Raw genomic sequence first — 13,295 nt, 5'->3', positions numbered from 1 at the left:
TTAGAATTCTCTCCATGGTACGTCTGTAGGAAGTGGTGACAATCCGAATTGCCTGAAACTCCTAATGAAGTGAGGCTCTTGTTTTGCCTTCTTTGTGATTGAGCCCAGGAAGGGGCTGACAGAGTAGTGCAAGAGACGAGACGAGGCTGAAAACCTGTGCAGTTCCAGCTGCAACACCATGAGAAGCACCAAATTGCACTGGAGAGTGCAGAGGAGAGTCAAAGTAGTACTGCCTGTGATAAGGTGTTTCAGCAATGAGCAAAGATTGAATACACCGAGTTTGCTTCTTTTGGACTGAAGGAGGTCCGGGATGGACAGGGAGTGGGGAAGAAGCTGTTTAAAGCCTTCAAGCTTATGAAAGTGCATAGGCAGGGTAGAAAAAGGATCTAAAACGGAAGGACAGGGGCTTAAAGTAAAGGATAGGTGGTTGAGAGGGGATCTGAAGGAGATATTTTCACCCAGAGGGGAGGGTAGTTAGAATGTGGAACACTTGGCCAGGGTGGGGGGTGGGGGTGGAGGCAGGTTTCCTCACAGATGATGGCTTGAAATAGCAAGACATAAACAGCAATGTTCTGGTACCTGGGATGTGTATGAATGGTTACCTGGTAGTCACCATTTCATATGTTTTCATATCTCCATTACTGAATGCCTCCATAACTGAAATTCCTTCGCACCAGTAAGCCGGTCAGCCGGGGCTGCTGGCTCCTGGCCGTCAGTCACCACCTGCTGCCTTATTAATCCACCCAGTGGAAAAGCTGCGGGAAGCAAATCACAGCACTGGACCCACTGCTGCAAATCGCAAAAGACCCCTGTATACAAGGGAAGGGCCGGAAAAGGGCAGCGTTCAGTGGGGACCATTGAATGCAACAAATCAGAGCCTGGAAGGGTCTTGTAAAGCTCCAAGCAAACCAAAGTTCTAATAATGCCCAAAAAGCAACGCTTGTGCGGACTGCTGCATCGCAGGAGAAGATGATACGTTAAACACTCCTCATTTCATTCTGATGATCCCGTGCCCACACACCCAACCCTGTTTCCAACCACGAAGAGACGGAGTTTATCTAAGACCGCCTGCCTTATGGAATTTAAGGAAAGGCGCAGGTGCTGGAAATCGGAAATAAAAACTGAAACTGCAGGAACCATGCGTTACCGGTTACGTTAACAGGCAGCGGTGGAAAGTTAACTGTTTTTCTTCCACAGATTACTATCTGCTGCAAATTACCTCTTGATTTTCTATTTTTACACCGCGACGCTCATGGGTTAACACCGGGGAAACGAATTGAATCTGATAGCTACACGGGACGGTGAGGTCCCAGAGAAAGGGCGGAATCTCATCTACGCCGTTCGGTCGGGAACAAACGTCACCTAATCATTCGTCAGTGTTGTGGACACAATATCGGTGTGATCGGTCTGGTGTTTGAGCCCGAGTCATTCTGAAATGGTGTGGTTTATATCTACTGAAAACATTCAATACAGCGCGACCGTTTATCGAGCTGGGACGGGATCACTACGTCAGCAGTTCGGTGCGAATCCCGGCGAGAGGAGACCGGGTAGTGTTAACATTGTCGAGGCTCGGGGTTCCGACCGATTTTGCAAACAGGGCTGGAACTTCCGCGAAATCACACCGTGGGGGAAAAGGCACCGATTTCTCCTTCTACAGTGTAATAGTCGGCAGGAGCAAACGGGCAAAAATTACAACGTAATGGCCGCAGAAAATAATAATAACGAATAACTTATTATAAAAACTGTGCAAAAGAATCGTAATATAAATAGAATAAATTTAATATTACAATGCAAAAATCAGACTGAAAATTTGAATAAAACCTGATAATACTGACAAGTTGTATGATGAAATATTGCAAAATAGTAATATTAAGAGAATAAGTTTGATATTACCATGCAAAATAAGACTGAGAAAATAAACATATAATTGAATAAAATCTGATTATTATACTAATAATATTTTTATTATAAATTAGTGCACAATAATAGAAGAACAAAATAAACTGGTTATTACAATGTAAAATAAGAATGAAAAACAATGAAGTCTGGAATTGATAATTCACTCCGTTTCTCCCACCTGTGTTGAAGCTTCCCTGAACCTGCCGCAGATTACCTCCACGCTGGTTAGGAAAGGCTCTTCGATGATCCTGAGGCTTGTCTGTACGGTTGCCGAATCGCAGTCCCGGGAGCTGGCCTTTGCATGGATGGCGGACAACACGGAGGTTGGAAGCGGCGCCAAGCCACACGTGGAGCCGTTGCAGGGAGATCTCTTCCGAGTCTCCAGCTCACTTGAGGTTGTGCGTCCAGCCAGGAACGCGACAGTGTACACCTGCCAAGTCACCTATCCCGGCAACAGGGTTCAAAAGCAAAATTACACGTACATTGCCAGCGCTAAAGGTACGGTGCTTGTTGTAATGTTCGCCGGGCTGTGTGGATGTAATCGGATGTCTTGCTTTTGCCATGAGGATGGCCGTTTTGTAGACAACCCTCGGGAGTGGATCCGATGGCTACAATTGGACTGGAGGGACCGGAGCGGAATTCAATAAACGCTGCTTTCCGATCACAGAGATGCCGATAGTTCAGCATCTGGACGACCGGGTGATATAAACCCGGCTCCCCTCTGCTTATCACCGGCCTGGTTCCGGTGGTCGCGCTCCCGTGAAATACCGGGTCCGCTCTATCCTTACCGTGTACAGGTCTCCCAAAATAGCCAACTTAATGTGTGTCGGAGAACTAATGAAACAGCTCGAATGAAATTCTTGCTAGCCGGGTACTTAATCCTGAGTCTGTCGGATCAACTGAGTTTTATTTTCCCGACCATTTAGGCGTTCATGTGCATCCAGAATGTAGAATGGAATCCTAGGCAAAATTTTGGGACAAATCTCTTTGTCCTGGCGAGTCTGTTGCAATGGCTAGTCTGACGAGAGGGAACTGGCACCGCGGAGCGAGTGTCTCAGAGTTCGCTGAGCTTTGGAAAGCACTGTCTCAAAGTGCCTCGGGGCAGTAACTTCCACCAGAAAACTGATGCACACTTACACACTTAGGAAGGAAAATAAATCCACGGCAACTGGAAATAACAGTGCAAAATAACTAATTGGATATAGCGTCCAACGATGGGCCGAAAGTCCTCGCCCTTACTGTATAATTCCATTATATCTCCTTTCAGCATTAAGGAGAGAATATAGTTACACTCAGGAATCCCGAAGCAGCAACGTGTTTCCCAGCCAGCCACACATGAAACTGCGCTCCAATATTCATAAGTTCAGTAGACAGTCTCACTCGCTCTCTGCCATCTCCCCCTCAACTGCCACTGGGGTAGGGATACAACTCCCTCTCTCTCGTGCCTGGCCCTGGCTTTCACTCTTCTAAGGACCCAGAGGGAAGATTCCGAAATTGCATTTCATTTTGCTGCGAAATCATGCTCTTTAGCAATTCTTTTTGAAACTTGTAAACAAATAACATACAACGTTTTGATTTTAGTGCAGTTGCAATCGCTTTAAGGAAGCAATATTTCTATATGATCAGTGAACCGGGACCCCACGAGAAAAAAAGGAGACTAAAATTGCTCCCTGCTACCCATTGCCCCGTTCCTTCCCAGAATTCACTTTAGAAATTGTATCTGATATACAAGCCACTGTTATTTACAACCCGTGTGTTCACGAAACAGGATGTGGTATTGTCAGATAAAATCTTATTGTTACTTTGCATATCGACACGCAGAACAGGGTTATTGTTCTCATTTCTTGTGGTCTGGTATAAGTATTTAATGGAGTAATATATTTGCACTTTGCAGACAGACAGACAGCTGTTTTCCCCTGGTGGATTTACGTCTGTGCAGCGGCTGCCGCATTCGTTCTGCTTCTCCTTCTTACGGTCATATGTTTAGTATGCAAGCGTAAGTGAGCCAGACTGGTAAACTATTTACACCTTGTGCATTTCCCTAAACTACTTTAAATGATTTGAGGCAACATTATAGAATTTATCTTCAGTCTCTGTACTCAGATTTGACTGATAATTCAGTGAAGCGACAAAGTGGGTTTTGTGCTAATGGGGAAGTTGATAATCTGCCGAAGTAAATACAACAGCAGTTACCACAACCTGCGCACTTGCTGGTATACCATGCGGTTTTTGTAATATCTCAATTAACAGCAAGACAGGCAATGCATGTTATTCATTGGCTGTCCTGTCCGATTGATCTGCTCCATTCAGTATTCCTGAACCACAGTTGTAAACGATATTTTATCTTTTATCTCTTATCAACAGCATCAAAGTCCCAACCATATCCTCATTATCTACCCATGTAGACTGCACCAGGGTAAATGTCCCAAGCCCCCTTGGGACAATATTCAAGGTCAGAGACCAAATTAACTTCCAGCCTAGTTAAGGATTGTTCAAAATCTGGCAGCAGAGGAGGGTATTGTTTACAGTGCCAGCGACCCAGGTTCACTTCCCACTGCTGTTATGTGTTTCTACGGTCTTCTCATGCTTACCTGGATTTCCTCAGGTGCTCCAGTTTCCCCTCCCATCCCAAACAAGTAGAGATGAGTGGGAGAGGTGTAATTGGGCTCATTGGGCCAGCAGGGTCTGCCACCATGCTCTATCTCTAAAAAATATGTTACGATTCACTATCATCTCACTCATAATCTAACAACTAGGATTACTCGTTACTGCCTGACCTGCTGAGTGCTTCCAATATTTTGTTTCATTTCAGATTTCTACAGCTGCATTACATTGCTTTTTGATCCAACCTAGGCCAGATGCATTAGTCAAAATCTAAAAATTACTCTATTAATTTCATTTGTAGCGATAAACTTAAATGACATGTTTTGGCTTTTATTAAAAATATTTGGCATTGAAAATTTTGTTATATTTGTGCAAGTGGAGCGTTGTATCTGATATTAACATGCAATCATAAAAATATCCCATGAATTTCCCTATTGACATACAGTGGAGAGTCAGCCCTCTGGTCCTTCGAGCTGCTCCACCCAACAACCCCTGATTTAACCCTAGCCTAATCATGGAACAATTTTCAGTGATTAATTAACCTACCAACCAGTACGGCTTTGGAAAATTTGCAGTGACTAATTAACCTACCAACCAGTTCAGCTTTGGACTGCAGGAGTTAACCAGAGAAAACCCAGGTGATCACAGGGAGAACGTACAAACTCCTTATGGGCAACAGTGGGAATTGAACCCCGGTCAGTGGTACTGTAAAGCATCGTTCTAACAACTCTGCTACCGTGCCATTGTATCAATCATACAACAGTCATTTACAGCTAACTAGTATCTGCTTATTTTCAAAGCTGAATACATTTCTGTTAAATAGTTAGCTTAAATCAAAATGATATTTAATTTTTCTAAAGGTAGGCTCGGTAGATTTAATTTAAATAAAGGTTGCAAATTGATTTTAATTAATGTAATACAACATGAAAAGTTATTGACAATATTGAATACTAAAGTTACTAAAAAACCAAAGCAAATTCCCCCGGGATCAATAAAGTATGACTATGACTATGACTAAATTGAATAAAAGTATAACCTAAGACACAATTTTATACAAGACTTTTTAAAAGAAAATTTCTAACAAAGTGACATGATCAGCCTGAAATATAGAAACATAGAAATATAGAAAACCTACAGCACAATACAGGTCCTTCAGCCCACAATGCTGCGCTGAAGACGTACTTACTTTAGAAATTACCTAGGGCTACCCCTAACCCTCTATTTTTCTAAATATAGGCCCAGCATGTGAAACCTCTGCACAAACAATGCTGGGTCAAACTTGAGATAAGCATACAGGATTTCACTCTCAACTGAAATGAGATGATTTGTATCCTTGCAAAGGATGCTTGTTAAACAAGAAAAAGCTTGCTCACACATGTAAGAAGTTGAAAACTGCAGCACAATATTCATTGCTTTCCTATGACTGGTAGGATATTCTTCTTTCACAGAAATCCAGAACTTGTCCAGGGGCAGATCAGTACATCTCATCTTGAGTGCACAATCAGAGGGCAGCTCACAATGTTCTTCCTCTTCTCTCAAAGTCAAGTTCTCAGGCTGAGCAGAAGATTCAGTGAAAGGGTCCCTCACCCAGACATACACTTGTGTTGAAAGTGAGGAAAAATACTGTTCAATTTTGTTCTGCAGTTCTTCCAGTTGCTTTTCAAGACTTTCTGGTATCTTTCCCCACTCTCAAGCCCAAGCAGCAGTGGAAACATTTTAAGATTTCATTTTGCAACATGGTTTTTCCAAAGATTCAGTTTCCATTTAAGTCCAAGAATCGGGTCACTTGAAGTCAAAACATTTTTTCCACAGCCTTGCAGAGAGTTGCCAACCACTGCAAGTGCTAGCATCATGCAAGATACAAAAAATAATGTTTATTCGTTAAAATCATGAACTCTCACGCAACCCCAGTTGAGAAATGCTGACTTAAATCAACGTCCTCCTATGTATCTTCTTTCGAAAGAAAATCTGTTCTAATATTTGCACAGAATATTTTAACAATTATGTTTCTTGTCAATTAATTTATACCAGGCAAAAGAAGAAGTGATGAATATCGAAGTGTTCCTAAAGAGATGGTAAGCAGACAGCAGCATTACCAGCAACTCTATAATTTGTTCACAATGTGGAATAAAATGTACAAAATGTAGACTGTGAGGAAAGAACAGGTCAAAAGGTGACTATCATTCAGCTTACATTTGTGCCCTGGATCCTAAACATGATGGAGTGGCATGAACTTGATGGGTGAATGGCCTCCTTTCATCTTGTAAGGAAATATGAAAGTTGGAACTTGAATTTCCTCAGCATGTTTGAATAATTAGTTAAAGATCAATGATCCAAAAGACTCTCCCTCAGTTTCCTGGCGGACCTTGCACAGAAGGATTAAACACTAGAGATTCTGCAGACGCTGGAAATCCAGAGCAACTGCTGGGAGAATCCAGCAGGTCAGGCAGCAGCTATAGAGAGCGATAAATAGTCGACATTTCGGGGTCTTAACTGACTATTGCTCTCCATAGATGCTGTCTGACCTACAGAAGGAGTTCTGTTTAATGAACCCCAGTTTTCTATGTTTCAAGGGTGGATGCACAGACTTTTTCCTCAAGGAAAGGGAACCAAAACTAGGGGGCATAGGTTTAAAGTGAGAGTAGAAAGATTTTGTAAAAAGGAACCTGATGGCCAACTTCTTCACTCAGAGGGTGGTGTGTATATGGAATGTAAATATATGTAAAAGAAAACAGCTGAGGCAGGTGCCATAGCATATAGGTAAGTTCGTGCAGTACATGGATAAGGGGGGTCCAGAGTGACAGGAGCCAAAGGCATGTTAATGGGATCCATTTGTTAAAACCCTACTTCTAATTATCACCTGTTACCCAATGCAAGAATGCACAATACTACAGGAGATAAAACAACTTCTTTATTCGTAGCTCGCTACTGGAAAGAGAGCGCATTTCTTGGACACGCACAGGATCCGTACCAGTGGTCTCTCTCCCTCAAAGTACAGAGACACAGAGTTTTTATATCATTTATGCCATGTAACAGGAAACAAGGGTTAGCTATCCCCATAGTCACATGCCCAGCAACAGTGGTATTTTAAGACAAAGACCCTTTGGTTACCTTGAAAGAGAAAAGCCATCAAACTGAGATTGTGCACAATGAGGTAGTTCCTCATTTTTTAGACAGTTTTACCACACCGTGCAAGGTGAAACAAGAATTGCAAGGTCATATTGAACATTTGTCTAACTTAAGAGTATTGTTAGGACTAGCTTATAGACAAAGACAGGAAAGTAGAACCCAATTCACAAAACATAACTCCTGCAAAATTGTCAGTCTGAAAGCAACACAGGCAGACCCCCCCAGACAGAAGTCCAAGCAACCCCTCCTCACAAGGGTCCAAAAACCACCCCCCAACGCCTTCGACCCTTCAACATGTCACATTGAGTCATCATGAAAAGTCGAAAGGCCATTTCTAACTCCAAGTGATTTTACCACGATAGGCTCTGACTTTAACCAATGCCGACTGGAGGTAGGTGTGGATGGCTCGAGGCAGTGAGCAAAACTGATCCATCTTTTGACAAAGGCTCATTCAAATATGATGAATCTTTCTATCTGAGTGTCAGGCAGAAGCAGCAGGTCAGAGGGGAAGGAGTAAAATGGAAGGGCCCTCAGGAAACCTGGCAGTGTTAACCTTCATTGCTGCAGGTCAGTGAGGCCATAGGATTTTAATGCCTCCAACACAGGGCAAAGGCAATCAAAAGAAAACCCTGTAACCTCTGAAGATTTTAGTGCTACCAGTCAACATTTTATTAACCTCTGTTATAATATTACCTTTTAGCATACGCAGATACTGCCTGGTCAAAGGATGCCTCCCAGAAGTGTCGCGAAAGGCACAGAGCTCAGGAACATGAACCAGAGACCACGATGCCCGCATGTCCCCCCAAGAAGGCAGCAGGGACTTGGCAAGAATGTTTATGCTACTCCACAATTCAAATAGCAATAGGGCTGCGGAAAGAGCTATCGGAACAACGAAAACTCGGAACAGCACTGGACCACATACAACAATAAGGTTCCTCTCCATTCCTGGTTGGTCCAAAGATTTAAATATCAAATATATATTAACAACTCTTTTAGATGTTTCAATCTCTTCAGCATATTTTCCTAATATCTTCCTGCGTGTTAAAAGTAAGACCATATTCATAGCAGCAGAATGAGGCCATTCATCCCATCCGGTCCATTCCAACCATTCCATTATCCCCTCAATCCCATTCTCCTGCCTTCTCCCTGTAATCTTTCACATCCCGACTAATCTAGAAGCTGTCAACCTCTGCTTTAAATATACTTGATGACTTGGCCTGCACAGCTGCCTCTGGCAATGAATTCCACAGATTCACTACCATTTGGCTAAAGAAATTCCTCCTCATCTGTTCTAAATGGATATCCCTCAATTCTGAGGCTGTGGCCTCTGGTCCTAGACTCCCCCACTAGAGAAAGCATCCTCTCCACATCCACTCCATTTAGTGTTACGTAAACGGCAACAATGAATATCAATCGAGACAGGTTATATAAAAACAACCAAACATTTATTAAACACGGATAAATGATAAGGAAAAAAAAAACACCCGAAAACTTTAACCAGAAGTTAACCTATATGCAGCCGTTCAAACAACTCTTCACTCGGCACTGGTTTCTTAAAGAGTTAAATGCAAAAACAGTTCTTAAAGCGGTAAAGTCAGATATAGTTCTTAAAATGTTAAATTCGAAAGTCCAACAAATTTACACGTCCAATTGGGAGTGACTTCTCTGGAGAAGGAATTCTTCACAGATGCGACTTTCCTGCTGGTTCTGTCCACAGGATTCCTGATGCCGAAAATAAACAGTTTAAGACAACTGATCTTAAGTTCTTTTAGAGAGAGAGAGCAAACCGTTGCATGAACTCCTTGCTCTTTTTGGCAAGAGTTATCTTGATGCAGGTCGTGATCTTCCAACGAAGACTCAATAAGGTTGATCCTTTATTAAACTGCCAAACGATGCCGACTCCTCTCAATCCTTCGATCCTGTAACTCGATAAAGTCTTCACTCTCCCTTCTACTTTTGGAATTGAGTAAATCAACACATCTAGCAAAAATTTCCAGTCCAATAATATGGTATCTTGCAATAGAACACAATACTCCGTTTTAAAAATGAAACTGCATCACAAAAGCAAACACGCAACAGAAACGGGGACACAGCACATTCTACCTGGAAATCTATAAACTAAAAACTAACTGCATCACCTGGGTTCGACCCTTATATAGCCATGGTGCACATGTCATCACGTGACCTCACATCGGCGGGAAAATCACATCAGGTGACCTCCAAAAGACCATTACATCATTCTCACAAAAAAAACACAGATCTCCTTGAGCATGTAACAGTAGGCCTTTTTAATAATCAGTCAACAGGTTTCAGTGAGCGAGTATAGGCCCAGAGCCATAAAACATTCCTCATCTGATATGCCTTTCATTCCCAAAATCATTTTTGTGAACCTCCTCTGCACCCTATCCAATGCCAGCACATCTTTTCTCAGATAAGGGGCCCAAAATTGCTCAGAATATTCCAAGTGTGGTATGACCAGTGCCTTATAAAGCTTCAGCATTACATCCTTGGGTTTCTATTCTAGTCCTCTCGAAATGAATGCTAACATCGCCTTGCCTTCCGTACCACTGATTCAACCTGCAAGTTAACCTGTAGGGAATCCTGCATGAGGACTCCCAAGTCCCTTTGCATCTCTGATTTTTGAGTCTTCTCCCTGTTTAGAAAATTGACTACTCCTTTGTTCCTTCTAATAAAATGCATAATCATACACTTCCCTATACTATATTCCATCTGCCACTTCTTTGTCCATTCTCTCAACCTAAGTCCTTCCGCAAACTCCCTGCTTCCTCAAAACTACCTGCCCTTCCACCTATAATTGTCTGCAAATTTGGCCACAAAGCCATCAATTCCATCATCCGAATCATTGACATACAATGTAAACAGACGTGGCCCCAACACAGAGGGAACACAGCTAGTCACCAGCAGCCAACCAGAAAAGGACTTCTTTATTCCCCCGCCTCCTGCCAGTCAGACAATCTCCCATCCGTGCCAGAAACTAGGAGATAATGTAATGCAACTTGTGTTTGTGACAATAGCCTCATTAAAACTCTGAGCATGCCATAAAGTGGGCTGGTTGTAAATTGCAAGTAGCCCGACCCAAGTTTCTAGCACCCTTGCCCTGATGATAAAGAAAATATTGCACCATAACTCATGTAACCATTTTCCTTAGCTGTGTAAAAATAGGTGATAAATATAAATCAGAGATTGGATTGTGTTTGGGAAAATTAGGAAGAAGACAAGTGGTGGCCAGTAATAAAAGGAAATATATTCTGGAGATGAATGAGCATTTTGTATAGACTTAATGCATAGAGTTACAAGCGCTGAGTACCAGGTTACTGTGTGCACCAGTTTATAACCTATAACAATGCAGATCCCATTATGGGGTTCTTAAGGCACACACGCTCTGAGAGTAGTCCAAAATGCATTAGCTGTATTTTGAAGTTGTTTGGCAGAAGATCCAACCAAGATTATGTTGTCAATATAGTGACTGATAAAATTTAGACAGCAGCTTCTTCATCAAGAGCTCAGAGTCAATTGTGGAATAGGAACATTTCATCTGGATCAATCAGTTTGTAGTTTGAAAGTAACACAAACAGCAAGTCGAAATGTACCCCGATAAAACATCAAATTAATCAAGAACTTAATTTTAATCTGGGGAAATGTGACTGCATTCCACTGAAAACCACATTACTATTACATAAGAAACGTACAGGTATGTTTCTGAAACCCATGTAAAGGTGATTTATAAGACATACCATGGTGAACCAGTTCTATAATTGGCTGTTCATAGAATTGTAGAACAGTAGAGGAACAGGTCCTTCCATGATGTTTATGCCAACCTTGAGGCCAAATTAAACAAATTACACAGCATCAAAACCCTTTAGAGTGGCTACACATGTATAGCTGTAAGAGTGATACAACAAGTTGGTCCCACTCCTTTTCCTTTTCATTCAAATAAATTTAATTGCACTTACTACTACACTGGAGGCTACTCTGCCCACTAGGATTATGCTAGGTCTAGGCAGAGCAATCCCATTGGAATCATTCCTCCCTTTTCTGATGGTCTCTGATACAATAAATCCTCTAATTTAATTAAGCCCTGTTAATTTGAATTGAAAGTTTTATTGCTGAAAATTATAATTAATCTCTATACCTCAGGTTTTTAAATACGTTGTTGAGAAGTTATCTATTTTCTGATTTAGGATTCCTTTACATACCAGAGCAATAGATATCTAATCATTCATTTTCTAACGCTTCATTGTTTTCTAGCAGTCATAGACTCTTAAAATGTGCACATTACCTAAATATCAGGAGCTACTATGGAGTTTTCATCAGTGTATTGATTGTGTAGGATCAAATTCAGCCTCAAAGACAGAGTTCCTTGTATTCATTCTCTTCTCTTGAATTCTGCCAAAACTCCAAAATCACAATTTGTGATTAATTTCAAACAATATAAGAATTCTTAAAAAGCCTTGCAAGATGAATGGATGGTGCTATCTGTTAACAAAATGGTGAATGAGGCAATCTTTTAGGTAATTCCCAGTAACTCTCATGAAACAATATTGTGAGCACCGTCTGCACATAGTCAGTACTGTGGTGTAAATACCATTAATTGTGGACAGTGTGTTGTGTTAGGGAACAGATAACAATCTTGCTTATGATACAAGCACAATCTCTGCACTGTGAGGAACATATTCCTGAAGAGAAAGTACAAACATGACTTATAGGCTTGGACTGGTTTAGGCAACATATATTCTCAAAGAGAAATTAGTCTGTCTCAGTGGAGTTTCCTGGCAGCCAGCACAGAAGTCACGGAAATGTTCAGCAATAGAAAAACAGACAAATAATATTTTAGTTTCAACATCGATAGTGTGGAGAGTTAAATTTCATCAGAGATAATAGATCAAAGCATGTCAGTTCAATAAGACTTACAACAACTATACAGCACAATATGTAGATTAGAAAACATTTCTCCGCGTCTTTGACTTTATTGTTAAAAGGTAGTTCTTTGTTTCCTTAGTTAGAGTCTAGACTCAAGCATTTGAACATCAAAATCATTCAATTATTTTTTTAAAAAGCTTTTTCAGCTTATGTTTTATTGCTATATTAACATTAAAATAATTGATCAAAGGCTCATTGGTATTACAATGTCTTAAAACATCAGAACTTTAAGTATTGCTAACACATTTTGATTATGCATGGGAGTGGGATCAGGCACAGGAGCCCCGGCTCTTCATCCCACTGAAACAAGGGAATAGATAGACCTTACGTTCTGCCTCAGGAAGGTAACTGTCCTTTACATCCCCGCCCCCCACCCCCACTGCAACACTGCACCCTCTGATAATAAAGATTTACAATCAGGTTCTGGTGAACATGGACCATTTCCTTGTAATTTGGGAGACAGTTCAGGATGAAGGTGGACACTGATGATGAAAATCAGCAGCTTTCAATGCACCAGTGCACCTTTTGGTTGACTGATGAAATGGACATTCAAAGATCAAGACCTCAGACGTGGGCAGAGAACTTGCAGCAGCAGTGTCCCTTGCTTTGCCGTGTGCTGAGACCTGGTCTACCTCCAGCAGGCACCTCAAGGAACTGGGAAAATAACTCAATCACTGTCTCCGAAAGACCCTGCAAATTGACAGGAAAGATTATTGAAACAG

The 13,295-nt window shown here is 41.6% G+C and overlaps 1 protein-coding gene across 1 annotated transcript in view; it reads left to right on the top strand.

Moving 5' to 3' along the window:
- Positions 1–12,958, top strand: part of LOC134356451 (uncharacterized) — a 28,048-nt gene extending 15,090 nt beyond the window's left edge. Inside the window, exons 3-6 of the mRNA XM_063067404.1 lie at positions 2,089–2,397; positions 3,794–3,895; positions 6,535–6,578; positions 8,333–12,958. Of these exons, the coding sequence (XP_062923474.1) occupies positions 2,089–2,397; positions 3,794–3,895; positions 6,535–6,578; positions 8,333–8,491 (614 nt within the window). The 3' untranslated portion in view covers positions 8,492–12,958. The remainder of the gene's footprint in view (positions 1–2,088; positions 2,398–3,793; positions 3,896–6,534; positions 6,579–8,332) is intronic.
- The last annotated feature ends 337 nt before the right edge of the window (positions 12,959–13,295 follow it).

Source organism: Mobula hypostoma, chromosome 14, assembly GCF_963921235.1.
Source record: "Mobula hypostoma chromosome 14, sMobHyp1.1, whole genome shotgun sequence".
Taxonomy (NCBI): Eukaryota; Metazoa; Chordata; class Chondrichthyes; order Myliobatiformes; family Myliobatidae; genus Mobula; species Mobula hypostoma.
This window is presented reverse-complemented; position numbering and strand designations above follow the sequence as displayed.